At 35.7% G+C, this 23,432-nt stretch overlaps 1 protein-coding gene across 30 annotated transcripts in view; it reads left to right on the forward strand.

Annotated features, from left to right (window-relative positions):
* The window catches only part of LOC115213534 (rho GTPase-activating protein 5), a 337,859-nt gene that overhangs the window by 129,829 nt on the left and 184,598 nt on the right, over window positions 1-23,432 (forward strand). For all 30 annotated transcript variants that reach the window (XM_036504237.1, XM_036504236.1, XM_036504239.1 and 27 more), the window contains exon 3: window positions 19,682-20,405. In XM_036504237.1, coding sequence (XP_036360130.1) covers window positions 20,003-20,405 — 403 coding nt within the window. In that variant the 5' untranslated portion in view covers window positions 19,682-20,002. The remainder of the gene's footprint in view (window positions 1-19,681; window positions 20,406-23,432) is intronic.

Raw genomic sequence — 23,432 nt, forward strand, 5'->3', positions numbered from 1 at the left:
TATATAGCTCTTTCTTGATATAAAGATTCATCAGGTATATTCTTCTTTTATGAATGACTGATAACATCTGTTAGTGTTTATCAGCATGTTGGCTTCATTTACTGTCTAGTTATCTCCTTAATGCATCCAAGAGTGATATTTACCATAAATATGTCTCTCTCAGTGTTCTCACATTCACAGAACAGAATTAGCAGCCAGCCTTATACTCGAAATATTATCCCTCTGTCTTTTTTATTTCAGTGCTTTTGCTTGTATATTTTTTGATATTATAATTGATAAGCAGTGTCAACAAACTAGCAGAAGGATCATTTGGATGGGACATTAGTGTGTTGTCATGAAATTGGATAACATTATTATTGTAATGAATTTTGAGTCTACTTTTTAAAATTAAAGCACAAGTTCCTGGAGCTCTGTAAGCCAATAAATTTACCATTATGTTGCCAAGTCCATGTTATCTTGGTTGAGCAGACAGTTATAAACATGGTGTGTACTATTAGAGAAGAATCTCCCCAACTTTCATTGATTGGATGATAGTGTACCTGCAGTAGAGGTAGATTAAAGAAGAGGGGATATACTAATTAAATTCAGACCTTACTTAGAAGAATGGCTTTCATAGTTAAGCTGATCTAAAACCAGAACTGGTATGAATTTCAAAGGTGTTTAGTTGTTTTTCTGTCTGGACTATTGTTACAGTAAGATTACTTTTTTCATAAATGCTTATTTTCTATCAGATACTCTAAAATAATAAGAGTAAAGTATCCTGGGACAAAAATTAATATCTACTACAGGATATGAATTTACGAATTTCGCAGTCATTTCTTTCTATTCATACATTCTTTTGTGGAGACCAGTTCTTACTCCACACAATATTATTCCTTTCTCATTTCTTCTTTTTATTGCTAAGGAAATAAAAGTTAACGCCTTGACCAGAGTATTTATGCATGACCCGACACCTTAGCAAAATATTCAAATTTATGTTTTTTTAAAGTGTACATAGTATGTAAGTTAGAATATTGTTTTGTTTTTCTTTCTTTTCTTTTCTATGTCTGTAACAAAAGCATTTATTCAAAACTTTGTAAATCTTCAAGAAGCAAATTAAAAAAGCTCTGAAATAGATTTATATTTATTTATTACAATTTTATTTTTGAATTGTTAAAGAAATTCTATAATAATACATTTCAGATCAAATTAAACTTTTGCAAGAAACACAACAATAAAAAGATAAAGAAGAAATACAAATTAACCGTTTTAGTTATTATTACAGGATTTGTAATGAGTCGGTATTTCTGGCTTGTAGGAGGTTTTATTTTTTTGTCTATTGTATCACTTGCTTACCGATTACAGACAGAGAATCTGAAAGTAGGAATATTCTATAGATAGAGACTTTTAGCAATGTTAGATTTTCTGCTATTTAAATAGAAATTTATTTTAAGACTTTGGCTCTGATTATCATCTTGCAACACTAACCTTGTACTGTTTTGTACTGCTTTTTTATTTCTTTTTTTATTTGTCACTTGATATTTTATTAGTGTTGGCAACAAAGCCAATATCTGTAGACATTTTACTGATACATAAAACAGAAAAGAACTTGAATGAATACAATTTCACATTGTATATATGTGTATGCTTTTGCACACGCGCATGCACAAAGGGCTCTTTTACATTTAAAAGTTCCGTCAATGAATTGCTTCTCATCTTCTTAGTCTTTCCTACAGTTTTTAAAAAAGCACTTCTAATCTTTGTAGAAGAATTATAACCTTACTATTAGCAAGTTATTTCTTTTCAGATCTCATGTTTCTAGCTTTTACAAGTAGATTTAGTTTTGTTAAAATATATTGAAGATTAAATTATGATCATTAAAGGCCGTTGCCAGCGCCACCTCGACTGGCTTCTGTGCCGGTGGCACATAAAAAGCACCATCCGAACGTGGCCGATGCCAGCACTGCCTTGGCTGGTTTCCGTGCCGGTGGCACGTTAAAAGCACCAACCGATCGTGGCCAATGCCAGACCCCCCCCTCTCCTGACACCTGTGCAGGTGGCACGTAAAAAGCACCCACTACACTCACAGAGTGGTTGGCGTTAGGAAGGGCATCCAGCTGTAGAAACACTGCCAGATCAGACTGGAGCCTGGTGCAGCCCTGACTTCCCAGACTCCAGTCGAACTGTCCAACTCGTGCTAGCGCGGAAAACGGACGTTAAACGATGATGATGATGAAAGTAGTTTCCCTGCAATGTTCTGTGTTTATTTCTTTGATTTTGCTAAGTTAACACTCTCAGAGCTGAACCCCTGTGTCTGTCTTTGCCCTCCACCTGGACTCCTGAGCAAACAATTAAGTAGTTGCATATACAGAATAATGACTGCAGGCAAACTAATGGACAGAATCACATAAAAAAAGAAAAAAATTCAGAATAACAATAATAATAGGCCTACCATTCAACTACTGTATTTGTTCATCCTAATTGCTGCTTTCTTCGTCTCTTTCGCCAGTTTGATTGTCCACAACACTTTCATTGTCCGCATATGCGTAAACACTCCATCTGAAAAATAAATGTCATCAATAATTTTCTTGATTGTAAAGAGTCTAGGCCTTGCTTGTTTATGAGATAAAGTGCTGGGTTTGTTACACACTTGTTTCATTGCAAAAAGAAATAAGTCCCCCTTTCCTCTTTATCCAATTAAAAACAAAACTATGGGGGATATCATTAACAATTGAATCATAAATACACTCGATTACAAAGGTGCAATGTGATTGCTTATATATGTATTTTATTTTTTTCTATGTGTTGTTCCCTGCTGCTTTAACTGGAATCCAGAAGAGATTACATTTAGGTTATTCCTATCATACCAGGTACATGGTACCATAGTGGTAGGGTTAATTTAACCCTTTAGCATTTAAACCGGCCATATCCGGCCAAAAATATTCTGCCTGTTATATGTTCAAACTGGCCAGATCTGGTCTCTCACACCAACCCTACAATATTGTTTTAAAAATTAACAGCTACCTCATCAGAATCTCATAGCTATAAGATAATGCATGATTAGTTCAAAACAATGAGGATGAAAAGGCATTAATTTCGGCAGAATAATGCGAACACTAAAGGGTTAAACTGGTGAAATAAACAAATCTCAAATACATAAATGTATAATGCTTTCTCCATCTGCATCCAATTCATGTTAAATTTCTTGTAATGATATAAATTACAAGGATCTATACTCTAGGGCATGTCATGAGTTCTTGGACATCAAGCAATACAATTTGCAATTGGCATTAATAACAGTAATCTTTCATCTTGGAAGACTGAAGCAGCTAATATATATGGCTTACAGATTTTATAGAAAATACCTTCCTTCTTGTGACACTTGTGAAGACCTGTTGAGGCAAGTGAGAATCGAATCGAACCAAATCAAAATAGATGAACATCAATGGAATTTGTATCCTTGTGGTACCAGTGCCGGTGGCACATAAGAAAACCATCCGAACGTGATCGTAGCCAGTACCGCAACGACTGGCCTCCGTGCTGAGGGCACGTAACAAACACCATCCGAGCGTGGCCGTCCGCCAGCCCCGTCTGGCTCCTGTGTCGGTGACACATAAGAAAACACCATCCGAGCGTGGCCGTCAGCCAGCCTCGTCTGGCACCTGTGTCGGTGGCACATAAAAAACACCATCCGAGCGTGGCCGTCTGCCAGCCTCGTCTGGCACCTGTGTCGGTGGCACATAAAATCACCCACTACACTCTCGGAGTGGTTGGCGTTAGGAAGGGCATCCAGCTGTAGAAACACTGCCAGATCTGACTGGCCTGGTGCAGCCTTCGGGCTTGCCAGACCCCAGTTGAACCGTCCAACCCATGCTAGCATGGAAAGCGGACGTTAAACGATGATGATGATGATGATAAATTCTATCAGTATAAAGGATAAGGTGCAGAATAATTTGGTACAGATTGTTATATTTTATAATAAACACAGAATTTGTGTTTATTAACATTTAGCAGAAGTAACAGAGTGACACAAGGTCTGAAAGTTTTGCGCATTGGCACTTATCAAACTAGTCACAGGTCAAAGACCTATGAGTTTATATAGCTGTTGATTAATATATTTCTCTCCAGATTGTTCTAGAACAAACCATAATAATGTCAGGTGAATAATTCAAATGAGAAGCTTAACCCTTTAGTGTTTGCATTATTCTGCCAAAATTAATCCTTTTTTATCCACATTGTTTTGAACTAATCAGGCATTATCTTGTAGCTATGAGATTTTGATGAGGTAGCTGTTAATTTTTAGAATGATATTGTAGGGTTGGTGTGAGAGACCAGATATGGCCAGTTTGAACATAAAACAGGCAGAATACTTTTGGCCGGATATGGCCGGTTTAACCCTTTAGTGTTCAGATTATTCTGTCAAATGTGATATTTGTTTATTTATATTGCTTTGAATTAATCCTGCATTATCTTGTAGTTTAGAGATTTCAGTGATGTGATTTTTTTAGTTTTAGAATGACATGGTAGGGCTGAGGTGAGAGGCGAGATCTGGTCAGTTTCAATATAAAACAGGTTAAATATTTTGGCCGGATATGGCTGGTTTGAATGCTAAAGGGTTAACATGAATTGGATGTAGATGGAGAAACCATTATACATTTATCTATTTGAGATTTGTTTATTTCTCCTCTTTATTTATATTCTCTCTCTCTCTCTCTATATATATATATATATATATATATTCTCTATTCATCTTAAAGTGACGGTTTTAAATGGCAAAATAAAGTTGTGAATAGAAGCTTTAATTTTGATGTGAAGAAAATGTTGGCTGAAGATTGGTGAACACAACATTCTACAAAGATCAAGTGTATACATTTGTATGTATAGGCATACGTGTTAGTATATCTGCACGGCACGTACAAAGCACCCACTACACTCGCGGAGTGGTTGGTGTTAGGAAGGGCATCCAGCCATAGAAACACTGCCAGATCAGACTGGAGCCTGACTTCTGTGCCGGTGGCACATAAAAAGCACCATCTGAACGTGGCCGATGCCAGCGCTGCCTCGACTGTCTCCAGTGCTGGTGGCACATAAAAAGCACCATCCAAACGTGGCCGATGCCTGTGCCACCTTGGCTGGGTTCCGTGCCGGTGGCACGTTAAAAGCACCAACCGATCGTGGCTGATGCCGGACCCCGCCCCTCCCGCACCTGTGCAGGTGGCACATAAAAAGCACCCACTACACTCACGGAGTGGTTGGCGTTAGGAAGGGCATCCAGCTGTAGAAACACTGCCAGATCAGACTGGAGCCTGATGCAGCCTTCTGGCTTCTCAGACCCCGGTCGAACCGTCCAACCCGTGCTAGCGCGGAAAACGGACGTTAAACGATGATGATGATGTACAGGATTTAATGATCCCATTAGCACCTGCCTTTATGTGAAGATAAGTTGGATTAGTGTTCTATTAACAGTCTGAGTGATATGTTCTGTCAAAGAGACCAGCTATGTCTTTGCATGGATTGTATGCCCTTGACTGCAAGGACTGTCAGGACAATCTTAGTCTAATCACTGCCATCATTAGTTAAGCTCTTGCCCGTTGATATAGCAGCATTTTAATCCTGGATTGGTTGAGAGTTCAATTCAAGGGTTTAAATTCTTGGGTGTAAGCTCACATTCCTGGCATACTTGGAAATGTCATTCCCTCCTTTTTTCCAGAAAAGTTTCACCGGCTGTGTGGTAAGTAGCTTGTTTACCAACCACATGGTCCCGGGTTCAGTTCCACTGCGTGGCACCTTGGGCAAGTGTCTTCTACTATAGCCTCAGGCCGACCAAAGCCTTGTGAGTGGATTTGGTAGACGGAAACTGAAAGAAGCCCGTCGTATATATGTATATATATATATATATATATATATATATATATATATATATATATATATATATATATATATATGCGTTTGTGTGTCTGTGTTTGTCCTCCTAGCATTGCTTGACAACCGATGCTGGTGTGTTTACGTCTCCGTTAATTAGCGGTTCGGCAAAAGAGACCGATAGACTAAGTACTAGGCTTACAAAAAGAATAAGTCCCGGGGTTGAGTTGCTCGATTAAAGGCGGTGCTCCAGCATGGCCGCAGTCAGATGACTGAAACAAGTAAAAGAGTATGAGTTGTACCTAAACTGCTTGTCCACCTCATTTAAAATTTTGGTTTGCAAAGGATTTTCTGTTAACTTTCTTTTACAAGAATATCCTATTAAATGATTTGATTTCAAAACTGTCAATATAAACAGATATCTTTTATTTATAAACTTTGTATTTTATGTTTATTTGTAGATTTTTATCTTTTTTCTTTTTGTAATTTCTCTTTTATTGTTCTTTCTTTCTTTCTTTCTTTTCTGTAGTTGTATTGATTTTCTTTTAAATCAGATTTAATTTGAATGTTCACTTAATTCTATTGATATATTTCTGTCAGCTATCTGAAGTATTCTGTACAAATGTTGCTGTCATCTTATGTATTCAAGAAATATTGCCTTTATAAATGTGCTCCGTTCACTAATTCGATAGTTTATTTGTTGTTTCCAAAAAGGAAGTTTGTAGAAAATTTCTTTATGTATAAGCTTTGTTAGGTTGAGTGAGATTAAATTACTGATACATAGCTTGATATGTTTCCCTTTTTATTAGTCTATCCAAAGAAGGAGAGATGGCACATGCCTGTAGGCTTTTCATATACTCCTTTATCTGGAAAACAAAAACAATTAGGTGACATTAACAGAGTTAATGTACAGTTTTTTTTAATTCTTGAAGATTATCGTTGGTTGGGAGGGGCAAAAAAAGTGTGCTAGGAAAGTGTGCCAAAATGCAAATATATGGGAAACTTACCACCTGTGTCATCTCTTGTGAAAGGTAAGAGAGTCCAGTTTGCTGGACATTGTTGTAGAGCTGAAAAAGAGCTCATATATTTGACACTAGCGGTATCGCCCGGCGTTGCTCGAGTTTGTAAGGGAAATAACTATATAAGCATTTTTAGAGATGTAAAGTATAATAGCCATCTCAATATGGCTAACCACAAGGGGGGGGGTGTTACTGTAGCTTTTTACGTTCTGAGATTTAATAATAAATTTTTAGAGAGTTACTTCCCTTATATATGCCAAAAATGCATTAAAAATGGGAAAAATTGATGGTAAATTTTTTTTTAAATCGTAGACTCATCGTAGACGCGCGCTAATACCCAGAAGGGCTCAATATGAATCACAACTGTAAGATACCCGGTTTTGGTTAAACTGCACCACAAAATGTGGGAGTAGTTAGGAATCTAAATCGTAGGAGACAGACAGCACACAACCTCTCTTTTATATATAAAGATGAGTGAGACACATAAGTAAAAGAAAAGTTTTAAAGCAATATTTGTTGTATTTTCACCCGTGTCTAGTTTTTCTCAACTAGAGTCCATATAACCTTAGGAGTTCCATGTAAGACTTTAGGGAGTCCATGCAAGCAAAATTGTAAATTGGGGATACACAACAGTATTTTAAGGGACCATGAACAAATTTTGCTTTAGAAGTATTTATTATAAGAAACAGCTATTTTCTTTAATGTTTTACAGTTCAACTTGCACAAGTTATTGTGTGTAAAACAAAATAGGAATTTAGAAAAGAGTATCTATACAACTACTTTTTAAATGTTGAATGACTATGAGGATCCACTAAAATAAAATATTGGGTCATCCCATAAATAGTGTGTTTTTTTTTGGGGGGGGAGGGTTCAATTGGAGGGGGACGGGATAAACTTGTTATAAGAGCAGGTAGTAATTTTACCTTGTACTTATTCTTAGTGCAAGTTTTGAAGAGTGCAGTTCGATTTTAACAGTTATTTTTTCAAAACTATAATGGAAGTGACAAAGGAGCATATTCAGTACATTTTGCTTTATGAGTTCAATAAAGGCAACAATGCAATGGAAAGTGCGAGGAATATTAATGGTTGGCGTTAGGAAGGGCATCCAGCTGTAGAAACTCTGCCAGATCAGATTGGAGCCTGGTGCAGCCATCTGGTTCGCCAGTCCCCAGTCAAATCGTCCAACCCATGCTAGCATGGAAAGCGGACATTAAACAATAATGATGATGATGATGATGGGGATTGGACAATAAGTTTAAGCCAATGTCAACAGTGGTTCCAGAGACTCTGAGCCAGAAACTACAGCCTAGAAGACAAACCTCATCCTGGAAGATCTGTAGAGCTTGACAAAGATGTCCTGCAAACCCTGGCGGAACAAAATTTTGGGTGGTAAAGAATTCTATTTTCAAGCAAGGAGCTAAATAACTTATCACATTAATTTTTTGTCGTTACAGTTTAACATCAAATTCTTATTGGCTCAATTTTATATTTCAACTTCCATAAATCTGTACCAATATAAAAATAGAATGTTTGTTTATGCCAGAATATGAAACCATTGCAAGTTAGACTTGTCTATCATCTCAACTAATTGAATTAAAACCTAAACTACATGAAATTAGAAAACATGGGAAAAAAATTACTGATTGGTAACTTTCAGTGTTAAGAATGATGAATTGTGAGAGATGCTAAGAAGCTGAATGCCAAAAAATGGATGAGCGAGCCATATAAGTAATTTAATAATTATCCTGAGTTCAGTGAGCAGAAGCAATATGAAGAAGAGAATTTGATAAATGACCAAAAGTTAAGGTCTTTTTATGCATACCAATTGAATAAATGGAAATAAAAATAGAAGTGGTGTGTGCTGTTCAGTTGTAAGTTAAAGTAGTTTAGCATTCTGGGCATAACTATTCTTTTCTAACAAAAGGACCTGCTGAGAATTTTAGATTTTATTACAATTCACTGCTCAACAATCAACATCTCTTCTATTTTACTTCCAAGCTATTTTATGCTGATTCTGACTACCAAATCCAGTGATTATTCTTAATTGGGTGACTGACATCAAGAGATATTAACATATTTGTGCTCTCATAAATTTCTCTCTAGTGCAACATCATTTGGCAACATCTTTTTTACCTTCTTGTTACTCACAATGTTTCACCCCTTATATTCTACTAAAATGTAGTACTTCTAAGAATTGATATATTATTTATTTTTTTATTATTGAAACTTGGAAAGAAAATTGAACCCACATTTATGAAATTTCAACATAAGATAGGCAATCTTTTGTGTTAACTTCTGTTGTGACTTTTGTAGATGACAGTTTTCATACAAAACATTCTTGCCTTCCAAGTGAAGATCTCTTGGTCTAATTTTAATTACAAATGTCTTTTAACCCTTTTGTTACCAACCCGGCCAAAACCACCTCTGGCTCTGTAGTACAAATGTCTCATTTTCAAAAGTTCTGAATTAAAATCTTCCACCAAACCTTAGTCACAATTTATGTTCTTAACACTAGCTTAATGATAACTAAGTTATTTTACTAAATTCTTTGTTATATTTAAAGTAGCTGAAAGAAACACAAAGCATCTCAAAATAAATACAGTAACGAAAGGGTTAAATGACACACCTCAAGGCCTTCCTTTAACTGGAGTTGTTTTGTGAGGTAACACACATTATTTCTGCTGAAAAGTAAGAAATATTTTGTTTGTTTTTTTTTTTTGTCTCAACCAACATCCTTTATGAAGTTAATAATAGTGCAGCAGAAACAATACTGTTTTCAGCTGTGAGTTAAAGAGCTCTGTCCCTGCTGACTGTGTACTAAAGAAGATCATTCATCTACTTAACTTTTAAAATTTCTGAATTAAGAGTATGCAGTCTTCGAAACATGTGTTGAGAGTAAAGGAATTTTGTTAAAATTTTCGTTCGACTCCATTCTTTCATTTATTCATATAAAAAAAATAGTGGAACTTAGAATTGCAATAGAGTTTATGTAGAGCAAGATTATTTATTTAAAAAATGTATAAAATGAATGAATAATTAAATAGATACAGCTAATTTAACTTATTCTCTGAAATAATATTAGCAGCCATTAATTAATCTTTTTTTTCCCCTTTTTCCCTCTGTGTTAATCTTAATAGTTTTATGATGCAACACTGATCTTATTTGACATGAAAATTTTAAAAATTCCTAGTTCAGTTCCTGAAACATTGTTTTGTGTATCTGTTGTGATGAAGGGAAGAGGATAGCATGATGATGATATATATATATTCATTCATTCATTCAGGGCTAGTTTGATGGCAGAAGGTAGACTGCAAAGTGTTAATCTGTATGTTGTTATTAGTTCTGCATGGTATCTGTATTTGAAAGATCTAATTTCTTAAATGGACCACTCAGTGCAGTGTAGCGGCAATTGACTGTCACGGGCAGTAGCAGTATTGTAAAATTTATGAATGCTTTGTTTGCATGTAGTGCTGAGTTCAACTGTTCCTGTGAGTAGTGTAGCTTGGAAAATTGGGAAAATTATTTCAATGTCCCTGTGACCCACGAGGTTATGAGACTCCCAAACACTTAGATGTTTTATATTAATTTGTTACATTTCTAATCTTTACCTAAGTCATATCTAGATTATCTGTTGCCACTAGTAAATTTCTCTGTAATTTTATAAATATAAAAACAGATTTACCGGTTATTATATATATATATAGGCGCAGGAGTGGCTGTGTGGTAAGTAGCTTGCTAATCAACCACATGGTTCCGGGTTCAGTCCCACTGCGTGGCACCTTGGGCAAGTGTCTTCTACTATAGCCTCGGGCCGACCAATGCCTTGTGAGTGGATTTGGTAGACAGAAACTGAAAGAAGCCCGTCGAATATATGTATATATATATATATATATATGTGCGTGTGTGTGTTTGTGTATCTGCGTTTGTACCCCTAGCATTGCTTGACAACCGATGCTGGTGTGTTTATGTCCCCGTTACTTAGCGGTTCGGCAAAAGAGACCGATAGAATAAGTACTGGGCTTACAAAAGAATAAGTCCTGGGGTCGAGTTGCTCGATTAAGGGCGGTGCCCCAGCATGGCCGCAGTCAAATGACTGAAACAAGTAAAAGAGAATATCTAAAAAAATATGTGGGTGTTTTGGGTTTTTTTTATTTTTGTGGTGGGGGTAATTTTACTCTATTATTGCTGGTACTTACCAAAAGAGCTGATCAAAAATTTGAATACATTAATAAACTTTAGCTATCTTGTCTTTATTGAGGGTCTGTTAATTTAATATTTAGTACTTAAAAACATATAATCCCCATACTAAAAAGAAAATACTCACCAGATAAAATTTCTGTGATAATTAAAACTTTTGAAACACCGTATTTTGATTGGGTCATATACATTTACCACCAAAATTAGTTTGTAGTGAATACTTTTATTTCTGATGCAGTCAGAACCATTTCTAAAGAAAATTGATCAAGTAAGCATCTAGAACTACTCATCTGTCCTGTTTTTGTTTTAATGTTCTTCTCTTAAGATATCTTCCTAATAGCTTGTTTATTTTTACCTTTTGAGCAATCTTCTATATCATAATACATTGAAATAGTGCTTCAGGATATTTGCCCAAATAGAGACAAAAAACAAAAAAAAAAACTTGACTAGGCGCAGGAGTGGCTGTGAGGTAAGTAGCTTGCTAACTAACCACATGGTTCCCGGTTCAGTCCCACTGCGTGGCATCTTGGGCAAGTGTCTTCTGCTATAGCCCCGGGCCGACCAATGCCTTGTGAGTGGATTTGGTAGACGGAAACTGAAAGAAGCCTGTCGTATATATGTATATATATATATGTGTGTGTGTGTGTTTGTCCCCCTAGCATTGCTTGACAACCGATGCTGGTGTGTTTACGTCCCCGTCACTTAGCGGTTCGGCAAAAGAGACCGATAGAATAAGTACTGGGCTTACAAAGAATAAGTCCCGGGGTCGATTTGCTCGACTAAAGGCGGTGCTCCAGCATGGCCGCAGTCAAATGCCTGAAACAAATAAAAAAATAAAAAAAAAAAGAAAAAGTAAGTATCTTTTTAAATGTTATCACTGCTCACTCAGTGATTGTCTGCAGTGGCCTCAGCCTCTCAAATCGTTCTTACAAAAGTGTTAAGCTGTGAGCATTCATAGCAACATTTGTTTTCCAGTACAATTCTAGCCTTTTTTCTATCATGTGTTGACTAGTTTAACTTTACAAAGGGTGCCCCCTAAACACAAAGCAGCAGGAACAAAAGCTTTCTTATTCAGCATTGGGGCTACTCTAGCTGTTGCTATGAGCAACCCTATCTCAATAGTTTTTATGTTGTGTACCATGCCACTAACAATATAAAAAAAGTAGGGTGGAGTGTAAGGCTCTGATTATTTTACCGGTGTCTAGCTAGTATTGCTAAAATTTCTTTTCATCTACAACTTACCTAGACGTTTAGTGAAGCATAAGAGGATGTGATTCTATAGTTAATGTAAATTCATATTTTTTCTACTCATTGCTCTATTGACTAACTCTTCGTTTTCCAATTTGTGCTGCTGACAAAACCCCTTAATTTAAGATACTGTGGTTGGTAAAAAAAATCTGAAGCTGTTGTTTTATTTCATTCTACTAGTTACCTACTTAACCTGAAAATATAAACAAACAAACACACACACACACACACTGCTATATTTTAAATTATCTCACCCACATCCTCTAAAACAAACACCAGCATGCATTCACATACAAACACTCTCTAACTCTAACTGATCACTTGAGTCACTTTATTGTCTTGTGGTTTCCTTGCACTGTACTTACTTTTTGAGAACCTTCTAGCATCTTGTCTATTTATACTCTTTTACGTCATTTGACTGCGGCCGTGCTGGAGCACCACCTTTAGTCGAGCAAATCGACCCCGGGACTTATTCTTTGTAAGCCCAGTACTTATTCTATCGGTCTCTTTTGCCGAACTGCTAAGTGACAGGGACGTAAACACACCAGCATCGGTTGTCAAGCAATGCTAGGGGGACAAACACACACACACATACACACACACTTATATATACATATATACAACAGGCTTCTTTCAGTTTCCGTCTACCAAATCCACTTACAAGGCATTGGTCGGCCCGGGGCTATAGCAGAAGACACTTGCCCAAGGTGCCACGCAGTGGGACTGAACCCGGAACCATGTGGTTGGTTAGCAAGCTACTTACCACACAGCCACTCCTGCGCCTATTTCTACATTTAATTTTGAATTGGTTTTCAATTTTGATTTCCCCCCCTGTTCCCATTTGATATAAATCTTAATCCAGATGTTTTCTTTCCTATCTTCTCATTGATTCTCTAATTCTTTCCATTAATTATCTTTTATTCTTTTTTTACAATCCCCCCCCCCCCCCGTTCAACACCATTTTTCTTGCTGAAGCAAAAGTTAGTTTTGTTTATTTTTATTGTTTCATTTTGTCTCAACAACTTGCTAGTGAGTGAGTTAATATTGATTTTATTTTAGAATCGGTATTCAAGAGTAGCATTGTAGTATTCTAACGAGTAGGCCTTTTGAAATGGGTCTCTTTTTATGTTTTTTTATACATTTATTGACCTGGTGTAATTTTTTTAAATATTCACTTTTGATTTAAAATTTCTGTTTATAAAACTATTAATTTTTCTAGTTTAAGTATGTTTTATATGATAGATTATGTGGATTGCTATTGATATCATTACTGAACAAAAAAATAACATTTTCTTTATTTTAAAGAATAGCATTGTAATAGTTAAATTGGTATCTCTCTATATAAACGGCAGTTTGTCTGTGTGTGTTTCTGTGTGTCTGTTTGGTTGTACCCTCACCCTGACCATGGCTTTCAACCGATTCTGATGAAACTTGACACACACATAGCCCAATGTCATAATTCAAAACTAACGCAGCGAAAATTTTGAAAAGTTCCCCCAGTTCTGAAAAAAATCGATAAATTCGACATGGGGTCGAGAATCAGAAACACAAACCACAGACTGTCATGGGGACGCAACTCGACCTTTTTTAACTCTCAAAAAAATTTACCATCATTTTTCCCCCATTTTTTTGCTATTTTTTGGCTATAACTCTCTAAAAATGCTTTATAGTTATTTCCCTTACAAACCTGAGCAACGCCGGGCGATACTGCTAGTCTGTTATAAAGGAATAGCCTCCTTATTCCATTTTCATAAGTAGGATAGTTCTTAAACCCTCTTCCATAGTTACAATGAAACTTTAAAATGAACTATTATTTATAACCCACCACACACACACACACACTATTTTAAGCATTTGTAGGAATACGACCGACCGACCGTATGTGAGGAGGTTGGTGACATAGGTCTCCTTTAGTATGCCGCACGGTCGCATCCCTAACAAAATAGGATAAGCCATAATACAACTTACATAATACAGTGCCAACAGAATATAAATGAGTGACAACAAGCCGTTTCACTGTTTGAGAGAAGAGAAGATTTTATTAACAAGGTGTTAAAGTGATAGTGTTGTGTATGTGTGCATGCAACAAGTGTTTGTGTCTGTGTGTTTGTGTGTGTGAGACAGATACAAAGGTGAATGTGTATGACAGAGAAATACAGAGTATAAGACGAAAGTCTCAGCCTAGTGTTAAGATGGAATTTAGATTACCAGTTCATGCATGAAGTACAGGATGTGCAAGAATTCCATACAAGAAGTTGTGTCTCGAGGCGGAGGCAGGTTGGGCGAAAATGCTGTGCCGCGGTTGTAGCCTCAAAGCCGAGCTGGGTCTCTTAATATAGAATTCTTCAGATGGACTGTTTTACTTGGTGAAAGGTTCACTCTATCAACGTGAGTCTGTGTAGCTGGTGTGTATATATCTGAAGTTGACGATGGTAGAGACAACGTAAAGTTGGTTCGATGATGGTGACGACGGCGGCGGAGATAGAAGCCGTTCTGCCTGTCGTTGGTGTAATAGTGTCGTGGTGGTTGGCTGACTGGTCGTCTGTCGCTGGAAACTGGAACATGGCTGAGTACGATGCTGGTCAGTGACTAGACTTGACCTTAAAGGTCTAGAGTCAAAGACCCTGTATACTGAAAGCAAGCCCTTTATATAGAGGAGAAATGGCTCAAACAGAGCCTAGGAAAAAGGGTGTCACAAGACCTTAACCAGAGGCCGTGATTAGTTGGCTTTGCACAGTGGCGCAAAATAAGTAGAGACAAACTGCGCCACATGCCAACCAATCAGATCAGTGGACACAACAGGAACAACCCAGCCAAAGATGGCTGTAATCTCAAACGAGATCATTCCTGCTGTGTCTCTCAAACAGTGAGGATATCAGATACCACTACACATTAGTATTGGAACATTTCCTTTTTGTCTTCTTATTTTGATATATTTGAAGATTATTAGAAATTATTTCATAAAAATCTATTTCTTAAAAACTTTGGCATTTTGTTTTATTCTAAATTAAAGAAAATGAATAATAACTGTTCCAACATGATTTCATTATTTAAATGAGAAATTATCATTGTTTATACTTTCCTTTTGGCTAGGTTCAATACCCAAGATTTGTTGAAGGCAAATGGGATTTTCCCAGGTACATTAGCAACATACATGATATATCAAATAAAAGCCAACTTTGTAGAGGAATAGATTATATTTGAGTGAAGATAGCATAGTCAACTCTACTGCTAGGGAAGAATGGCAAAGCACACTTTTGACATGAAATAAACTCTCAAGACGTTTAGTAATAAATGTTATAAACTATCTAATCTGGTTCTTTAATGTTTGAATAAACTAAATTAAAGGGTATGAATTTGAGACAGTATTTAAAGTACATCTCCCAGGATGGAATATCAAGTATCTGTAGCTTTTTTTAACCACAATATATGACCCTGGTAAGACTGTTACAGCTAGCAAGTGTAAGGTTAGCAGTTTGTTTTGGTGTCTATAGCGCAGGAGTGGCTGTGTGGTAAGTAGCTTGTTTACCAACCGCATGGTTCCGGGTTCAGTCCCACTGCGTGGCACCTTGGGCAAGTGTCTTCTACTATAGCCTCGGGCCGACCAAAGCCTTGTGAGTGGATTTGGTAGACGGAAACTGAAAGAAGCCTGTCGTATATATGTATATATATGTATATGTATGTGTGTGTTTGTGTGTCTGTGTTTGTCCCCCTAGCATTGCTTGACAACCGATGCTGGTGTGTTTACGTCCCCGTTACTTAGCAAAAGAGATTGATAGAATAAGTACTGGGCTTACAAAGAATAAGTCCCGGGGTCGATTTGCTCGACTAAAGGCGGTGCTCCAGCATGGCCGCAGTCAAATGACTGAAACAAGTAAAAGAGAGTACTGTGCTTGGTCAAGACCCTCAACTCATCAGTCTCTCCATTTATAGCTAGTTTCTGCATATGGGTCAGTTCACCACTGTGAGCATTGGACAGCAATCTGATTTTTGTTTTACCATGTTGATCTCCTATTAATAGTTTGGCATAGATAGTTCTCAACACTAACAAAAACAGAATGATGATTTCATAGACCATTGTATACACTAAAAAGGATTAACACGCATACAATCAGCAAATGTTATATACTATATAAACCTGTACTCTATAAGCTTCTAATAGAAGCAGTGGTATCATAATGAAAAGCTCCACGAGGCTCCGGCAGGGATGGTGGTGATCCCTGCTGTACTCTTTCACCACAACTTTCTCTCACTCTAACTTCCTGTTTCTGTTGTACCTGTATTTCAAAGGGCCGGCCTTGTCACTCTCTGTGTCACGCTGAATATCCCCGAGAACTACGTTAAGGGTACACGTGTCTGTGGAGTGCTCAGCCACTTACACGTTAATTTCACGAGCAGGCTGTTCCGTTGATTCGGATCAACCGGAACCCTCGTCGTCGTAACCGACAGAGGGCTTCCAAAAAAAGGTATCATAATGGTTTGAGGTCTCTATATCTGGAAGTACTTCAAACTTCCCTCTCCTTTTGAGACAAAATATCTTTATTCTGCTTACAAAGCTGTATTTATGTGATATGGTTTGTAAGAATTGCAATAATTTTGTGCTGTTACATTGTTAACAGAAATTATCCTCTGTATTAAAACTAGCTGTAAAAACATTTTGCTTGTAATTTAGTAAGCTAATTTATCTCACTAATTTATATGAAATAGTTTGCTAATCTATCTCCAAGATAATTTTCAATGATCTAATTAATAGCAGTTCTGTGTTTCATATTTGCGTATGTATTATAGAATATACATTTTATTTCCATTTAAGTATTTAAGCTTTTTTAATCTTCTTCTTAATATTAAGCATCTTATCTTTAAGATCAGATAACTAAAAACATATTAAATAATTTCTATTTTTCTCTTTTTAAATTACAGATTTACTAAAAAATCAAGACAGTAATTAGTATTGTTCCTATTATAGCTTTTATTTTTTAACATAGTTGGTTTTCTATCATAGATTAAATCTCGCTCTAAATGAAAAAGAATTCATAATCTAAAACTATGAATTATTTGATTGAATTTCTAAAGAAATAATCTTTATTCTTATCAATCACTTATCAAATGTATCTTCTCTTTAAAACTAAATTATTATGCTTTGGGAAACTTACCTTGCTTTATAGATTTGTGATAATTGTTGTATCTATGTAGTAATTACCTCATTCCAGAAAGTTTTCATAAAGTAGTTAGTGGAGAGGTAACTAATACATGAGCTGTATATTTAGCTAAAGAATATTGGTTATAGATTTTAACTATTGATTACTTTCTTGGGTTCATAGCAGTTTATGCAACCATGAGACTAAATTAATGGAAACTAAATAAAAGTTTAGTTCTTTTTCAAAAGAAGCAATTAAAGAAAAATAACACTGATTTTTATATGGAGAAATTATCCCAATCAATTTTGTCTATCTTTAAAATTTAGGACCCATAAAGATTTTGAAACTAGGAATATTTTAGATACCAAGAAGAAAATGAAGAATATTTTATAAGTTTGTATAAATATTTCTGTGTATTGAAAATAATGTGAAAATCATTCTCTTAACTTTAAGATGGCATACCACTCTCCTGCACACAGACATTTAAGCTACATACTTAAGGGCAGACCTCCACTGCTCTGAAAATTGAAAAGGTATCCTTATGGCCTGAAGTCTAAATTCACTGTAAGATACAATGAGTTAAGCACTAAGAAAGCAGAGTGAATTTTCAAATATAAAAGACAAACAGAACAACTGAGTAGAGACACTGTTACAGCAAGAGAGTAGAAACGCTGTTGGATGATTTAGATAACTTCAAACTATTTCGTTAAGCATTGAGACAAATACAGAAAATAAACAGAACTACTCCAGCTTGTGTTGAATGATTTAGAAAGTAAATCTTATAAAATGGGACATATTAAACAGCTTCAATTGCTAACATGTTACAAAAAAGAAAAAGTATATATATATATATATATATATATATATATATATATGTACAAAGACACAAAGTATATTACATACATAGTGATTTAAGTATGTTTCTTCTCTTGCTGCAATTACACATGCATGGTAAATGGCCCATGGAATCGGTAGAGTGTTGGCATTTCATTGCATCTATATGTTTTGAGTTCAAATTCTAATCATGTTTCATTTTGCTTTACATCTTTCCAAGATTAATAAAACATATACTGAGGGCTGATGTACTCAACTATAGACCAAGACAGCATAGTTACAGCCCAATGATTAAAATCGGTAATAAAAAATAAAACTATGCATAGAAACTCATGGTTATGTTCATGATAATGACTTTGTGGTAGTAAAGAAAACTCCTATTGGTAATACCATACAATATTTAATCGTATCAACCATAAAAAAAGGTTTCATGATAGAGAACTGTAAACGAACTTATGCTCTATTGCCCTAATGTTGTCTCACCTGCATAGCATGGAAAGTGACTTAGGAAACATAAGGTTAGCTACAGACTTGTGACTAACAGTAAGGTTAGTGTCCTAAAGGACATCTTTTTGAATGTCATATTCCAAGCGAAAAAGAAGAGAGAAAAATACAATAGAAGACAGAATTATGATGAAAGTATATTAAATTTAGTTATATCTTCTTCACAAACAAGGCAAACCACTTTTAATGTTACCTCTCACATTTTGGATTGTTGATACCTGACTCAGTTCAAATTAAGATGTCTGATTGTCATCCTCTCAGTTTCTATGTCTTTCTTGTTCATATGTAAACACACATACATACACCATAAATTTTGAATGTTATGTTGTTTTACTATTATTAGTCAGATTTGAATTACAATCTTCAAAGATAACTTCCTATAATACAGTTCTGTATTTAAGAGATTAGGAATTATGTACAATATTTACATTTGACGGATATTTGTCCTCATCTTGATTGTTGTTAACACAATGTTTCAGCTGATATACCCTCCAGCCTTCATCAGGTGTCTTGGATAAATTTCCAATTTGGGTTCTCATTCCTAAGATATTTTTTCAATGTTATAATAATAATAATAATAATAATAATATCAAAAAATACCTTAGGAATGAGAACCCAGGTTCAAAATTTCCCCAGGACACCTGATGAAAGCTGGAGGGTATATCAGCCGAAACATTGTGTTAGCAACAAACAAGATGAGGACAAATATCCGTCAAATGTAAATAATGTGACTTCCTATAAATATGTTACAATGAAAACTATTATAACTTAAGGTGTTTTCAGTTAGTTGCCTTTAACTACTGAAATAAACTGTTTTCGCTCTTCTCATTTTCTGAAAGTTACTGTTATTATTATCTTTTTATTTTTATAATAAGACTGGTTTTTTTTCTCTTCTTTCAGATTGATGCTTTGAATTAAGAAGAAAGAAAGCTTGGAAGAAGATTCTCTGATCTTTTTAATCCTTTGTCAGAGTGGATGTGAGAACTGTACTACTATTAACTGATCTTAAAATAGAAACCAAAGAATCCCAGTTAACAACTTCATCTCTCTTATCATTTTTTTTCCAAGTAAAATTGCTGTTTAAATATTTTCTTTTACCATGGAGCCATGCCTTGGGAATTTTAACCAAAATAACGTAAACAAGAAATCAATTATTAGTGTACTCCCATAACAAGATGTAGTATCAGTAAAGGCCAAGGTGAGGTGGCCTAATTTCCTAATATGGCCAAAAGGACAGAACCACGGACCTTTAACATTAGTGTTATTGGTCTGTCAGGAACTGAGAAGGAAAAGGGCCTCACTGGTGTTGGCAAGTCATGTCTATGCAATCGGTTTATGCGACCATTAGCCAATGATTACCATATGGAGCACATCTCTGTGTTAAGCCAAAGTGATTTCGGAGGCCGTGTGATCAACAATGACCACTTTCTGTACTGGGGTGAAATCTCCAAAACTGATGAAGGAGTTGATCACACATTCCATGTGATAGAACAGACTGAGTTCACAGATGATGTGTCTTTTCAGCCATTTAAGACTGGCAAGCATGAGCCTTATAGTAAAAGGTGTATTAGTACCAAAGTGCAATCAGCAGAAAAACTCATGTATATCTGTAAAGAACAACTTGGTAAGTATTCGTCATTTATATAGTTACTTGCTTTTTTTGTTTTGATTTTGTTAACTGATTTTTATCCTTTTGTCTGTGGAGTTTTTACTAGATAAAAAAAAAAAAAGTTACCCTCAGTGGGTATTAGGACATTTACATGCATTGTTATAGATGCAATTTTTGAGTTTTGTGTCCATTATAACATAAGTGTTGTCTATATTTCAGCTAAATAGTCTTCATTTTTTGTTTTTTCTGTCCTAGTATTTTATCTTGCCTCAGTTCAGGGTCAACTTGTTTTTTTTTTATATTGATGCAGTGAAGATGTTGGTAGGATTTGCAGTATTGATTCCCAGATAAAAGTTGTCCAGTCTTAGTGATTTCTCTCATGCATTAGCAGTTTACATTTAAGATGAAAACTTCATAAACTCTTGCGTATAAGAAATATAGTGATGTTGATGAAATAAGTACCAGTGGAATACTGCAGTCAATGTAATCTCTTTCTTTACTACCCACAAGGGGCTAAACACAGAGGGGACAAACAAGGACAGACAAACGGATTAAGTCGATTACATCGAACCCAGTGCCTAACTGGTACTTATTTAATCGACCCCGAAAGGATGAAAGGCAAAGTCGACCTCGGTGGAATTTGAACTCAGAACGTAGCAGCAGACGAAATACCTATTTCTTTACTACCCACAAGGGGCTAAACACAGAGAGGACAAACAAGGACAGACAAACAGATTAAGTCGATTATATCGACCCCCAGTACGTAACTGGTACTTATTTAATCGACCCCGAAAGGATGAAAGGCAAAGTCGACCTCGGCGGAATTTGAACTCAGAACATAGCGGCAGACGAAATACCGATAAGCATTTTGCCCGGGGCGCTAACGTTTCTGCCAGTTCGCCGCCTTAATGTAATCAATGTAGTCAATGTAATCAACTAGTTCCATCCTCCAAATTTTCAGATCATTATTATCAATGTGGCAAGCTGACAGAATCAGTTGAACAGTGGGCAAAATGTCGTATAGTATTTCTTGCAACTCTTTACATCCTAAGTTCAAATCCTGCCGAGGTCAAGTTTGCTTGTCATGATACATTCAAGGTCATTAAAATAAAGTACCATTCAAGTAGTGAGGGTCAGTACTCCATCAAATTTCAAGCCTTGTGCCTACATTAGTAATAATTGTTGTTGAAAAAGGTGGTGAACTAGCATAATCAGAAAAGCAGCAGACAAAATGCCTTGTGGTGTTTAATTATATCTCTATACAGTCTAAGTTTAAATCCTACTGAGATCATCTTTGCCTTTCATCTTTACAAGACCAATAAAATAAAGTAGCAGTCAAGTCTTGGAGCAGATGAAATTGGCTGTACCATTCCCATATGAATGGTGTAGCCAATTTAATCTGAGAACTTGTGGCTATGAATTCATTCTTGTTGCAGAAAAAAGGAACAGTCCATAGCCATTTTAACTCTTCTCAGATTGTTTGAATTATTGAAGGTTTGTAGTTGAAGAAGGCCTGTAGATGTAAGGGAAATTCCAGAATACAGGATTGGGAGAAATAATTCATTTATATGGACTTGGTTCCACCAGAGAGTCAGAAACCCAGAGAAATAATGGTTGTAGTAATAATGGCAGATGAGATAACTGTTTAGAGGATGTTAGTAAATATAGAGTTTCCTTTTTTTAATCTATTTAAAACATCGCTGTAACTTAGCAGTTTGGCAAAAGAGTCCTATAGAATAAGTCCTGGGGGGTCAATTTGCATGACTAAAGGTGGTGCTCCATCATGGCTGCAGTGAAATGACTGAAACATGTAAAAGAATATATATATATATATATATATATATATATATATTCTATTGTGTCTGGGGAGAGTCATTTTCTTTTTGTGCCTTTTGATTTAACACACACACGGTAAAATTTCCTAAAATTTTCTTACGTACACACACAGAACTATAGCCTCGGGCTGATTACAGCTTTGTGAGTGGATTTAGAGGATGTTAGTAAATATAGAGTTTCCTATTTAAAGTGTGCATGTGTTTGTACGTACACACACAGAACTATATGCAGAAGTAATGTTCTAGAAGGTTAGCAACTATTTTCTGCCTTTATGTAGTCTTAAGTAGATTTCACAAAGATTATCAGAGATTGATAATAGCTTGCATTTATTTGGACTCTGCTAGATGGAGCCATGCATTCTCCAAAAGTGTAAGGGTCTATGGTATTGTTAACTTTGTAGTTGAAATGATTTAATGTGATTCAAATGAAATTCAAGGATCTTTCTATCACAGATTCCCTTTGATGGGATTACTTTGACATAATAGAGGATATTAAATTGTTTATTACTCCCAAGAGCAGATGTAATTTTGATCATAGTTTCAACATTGTCAAAGAGTCAGCATTCTAAACTACTTCCTTTTTGCATAGTAATGAATGTAAAAATGTTTTTTGTTCTCCTCAAGCCTATTGACCAAGTTTATATCTTTGTATAAAGGCATTCTTTAATACCAATTAAACAGGTTTCATTTGTGTGACCAAAAAAAAAAATAAAATATAAAATACCTCAGCGGGCTGCTCCAGTTATCTTTTTTTCTCATGACAAGATCACTATTTAACTGGATGAAAGTAAGTCAAGGCCTTCATGCGCAGTCAAGTTTTCAATCAATAAATGCCTTTTTCCTCTCCCTTATTCAAAATGTGGTACTTCAAACTATGTTTCCTATGATTCCAAACAGTTTGAATTTAGAAAGGGGACACATTATATTTTATTTCGTTTTATCTTCCCTTAGATAAACACTTGACCTCCGACATCTTAATCAGATTGTATTTTTTTTCCCCCTCTGTAACTACTCTCACCCCATCATCTAAAAAAAGTATTTCCTCTTTACATCTTTGACTGCCATTTCAGACTATTTAGACTCTGTTTTGATTATTTCCTCCAGATTATCTCTAAATGCTGGCCTAAAGGTTTACAACTTCAGTTTCTGTGTTCATCTAATCACTATACATTGTTTTACAAATACAACCACATATACACACAAGGAG

The sequence above is a fragment of the Octopus sinensis genome, linkage group LG6, assembly GCF_006345805.1.
Source record: "Octopus sinensis linkage group LG6, ASM634580v1, whole genome shotgun sequence".
Lineage (NCBI taxonomy): Eukaryota > Metazoa > Mollusca > Cephalopoda > Octopoda > Octopodidae > Octopus > Octopus sinensis.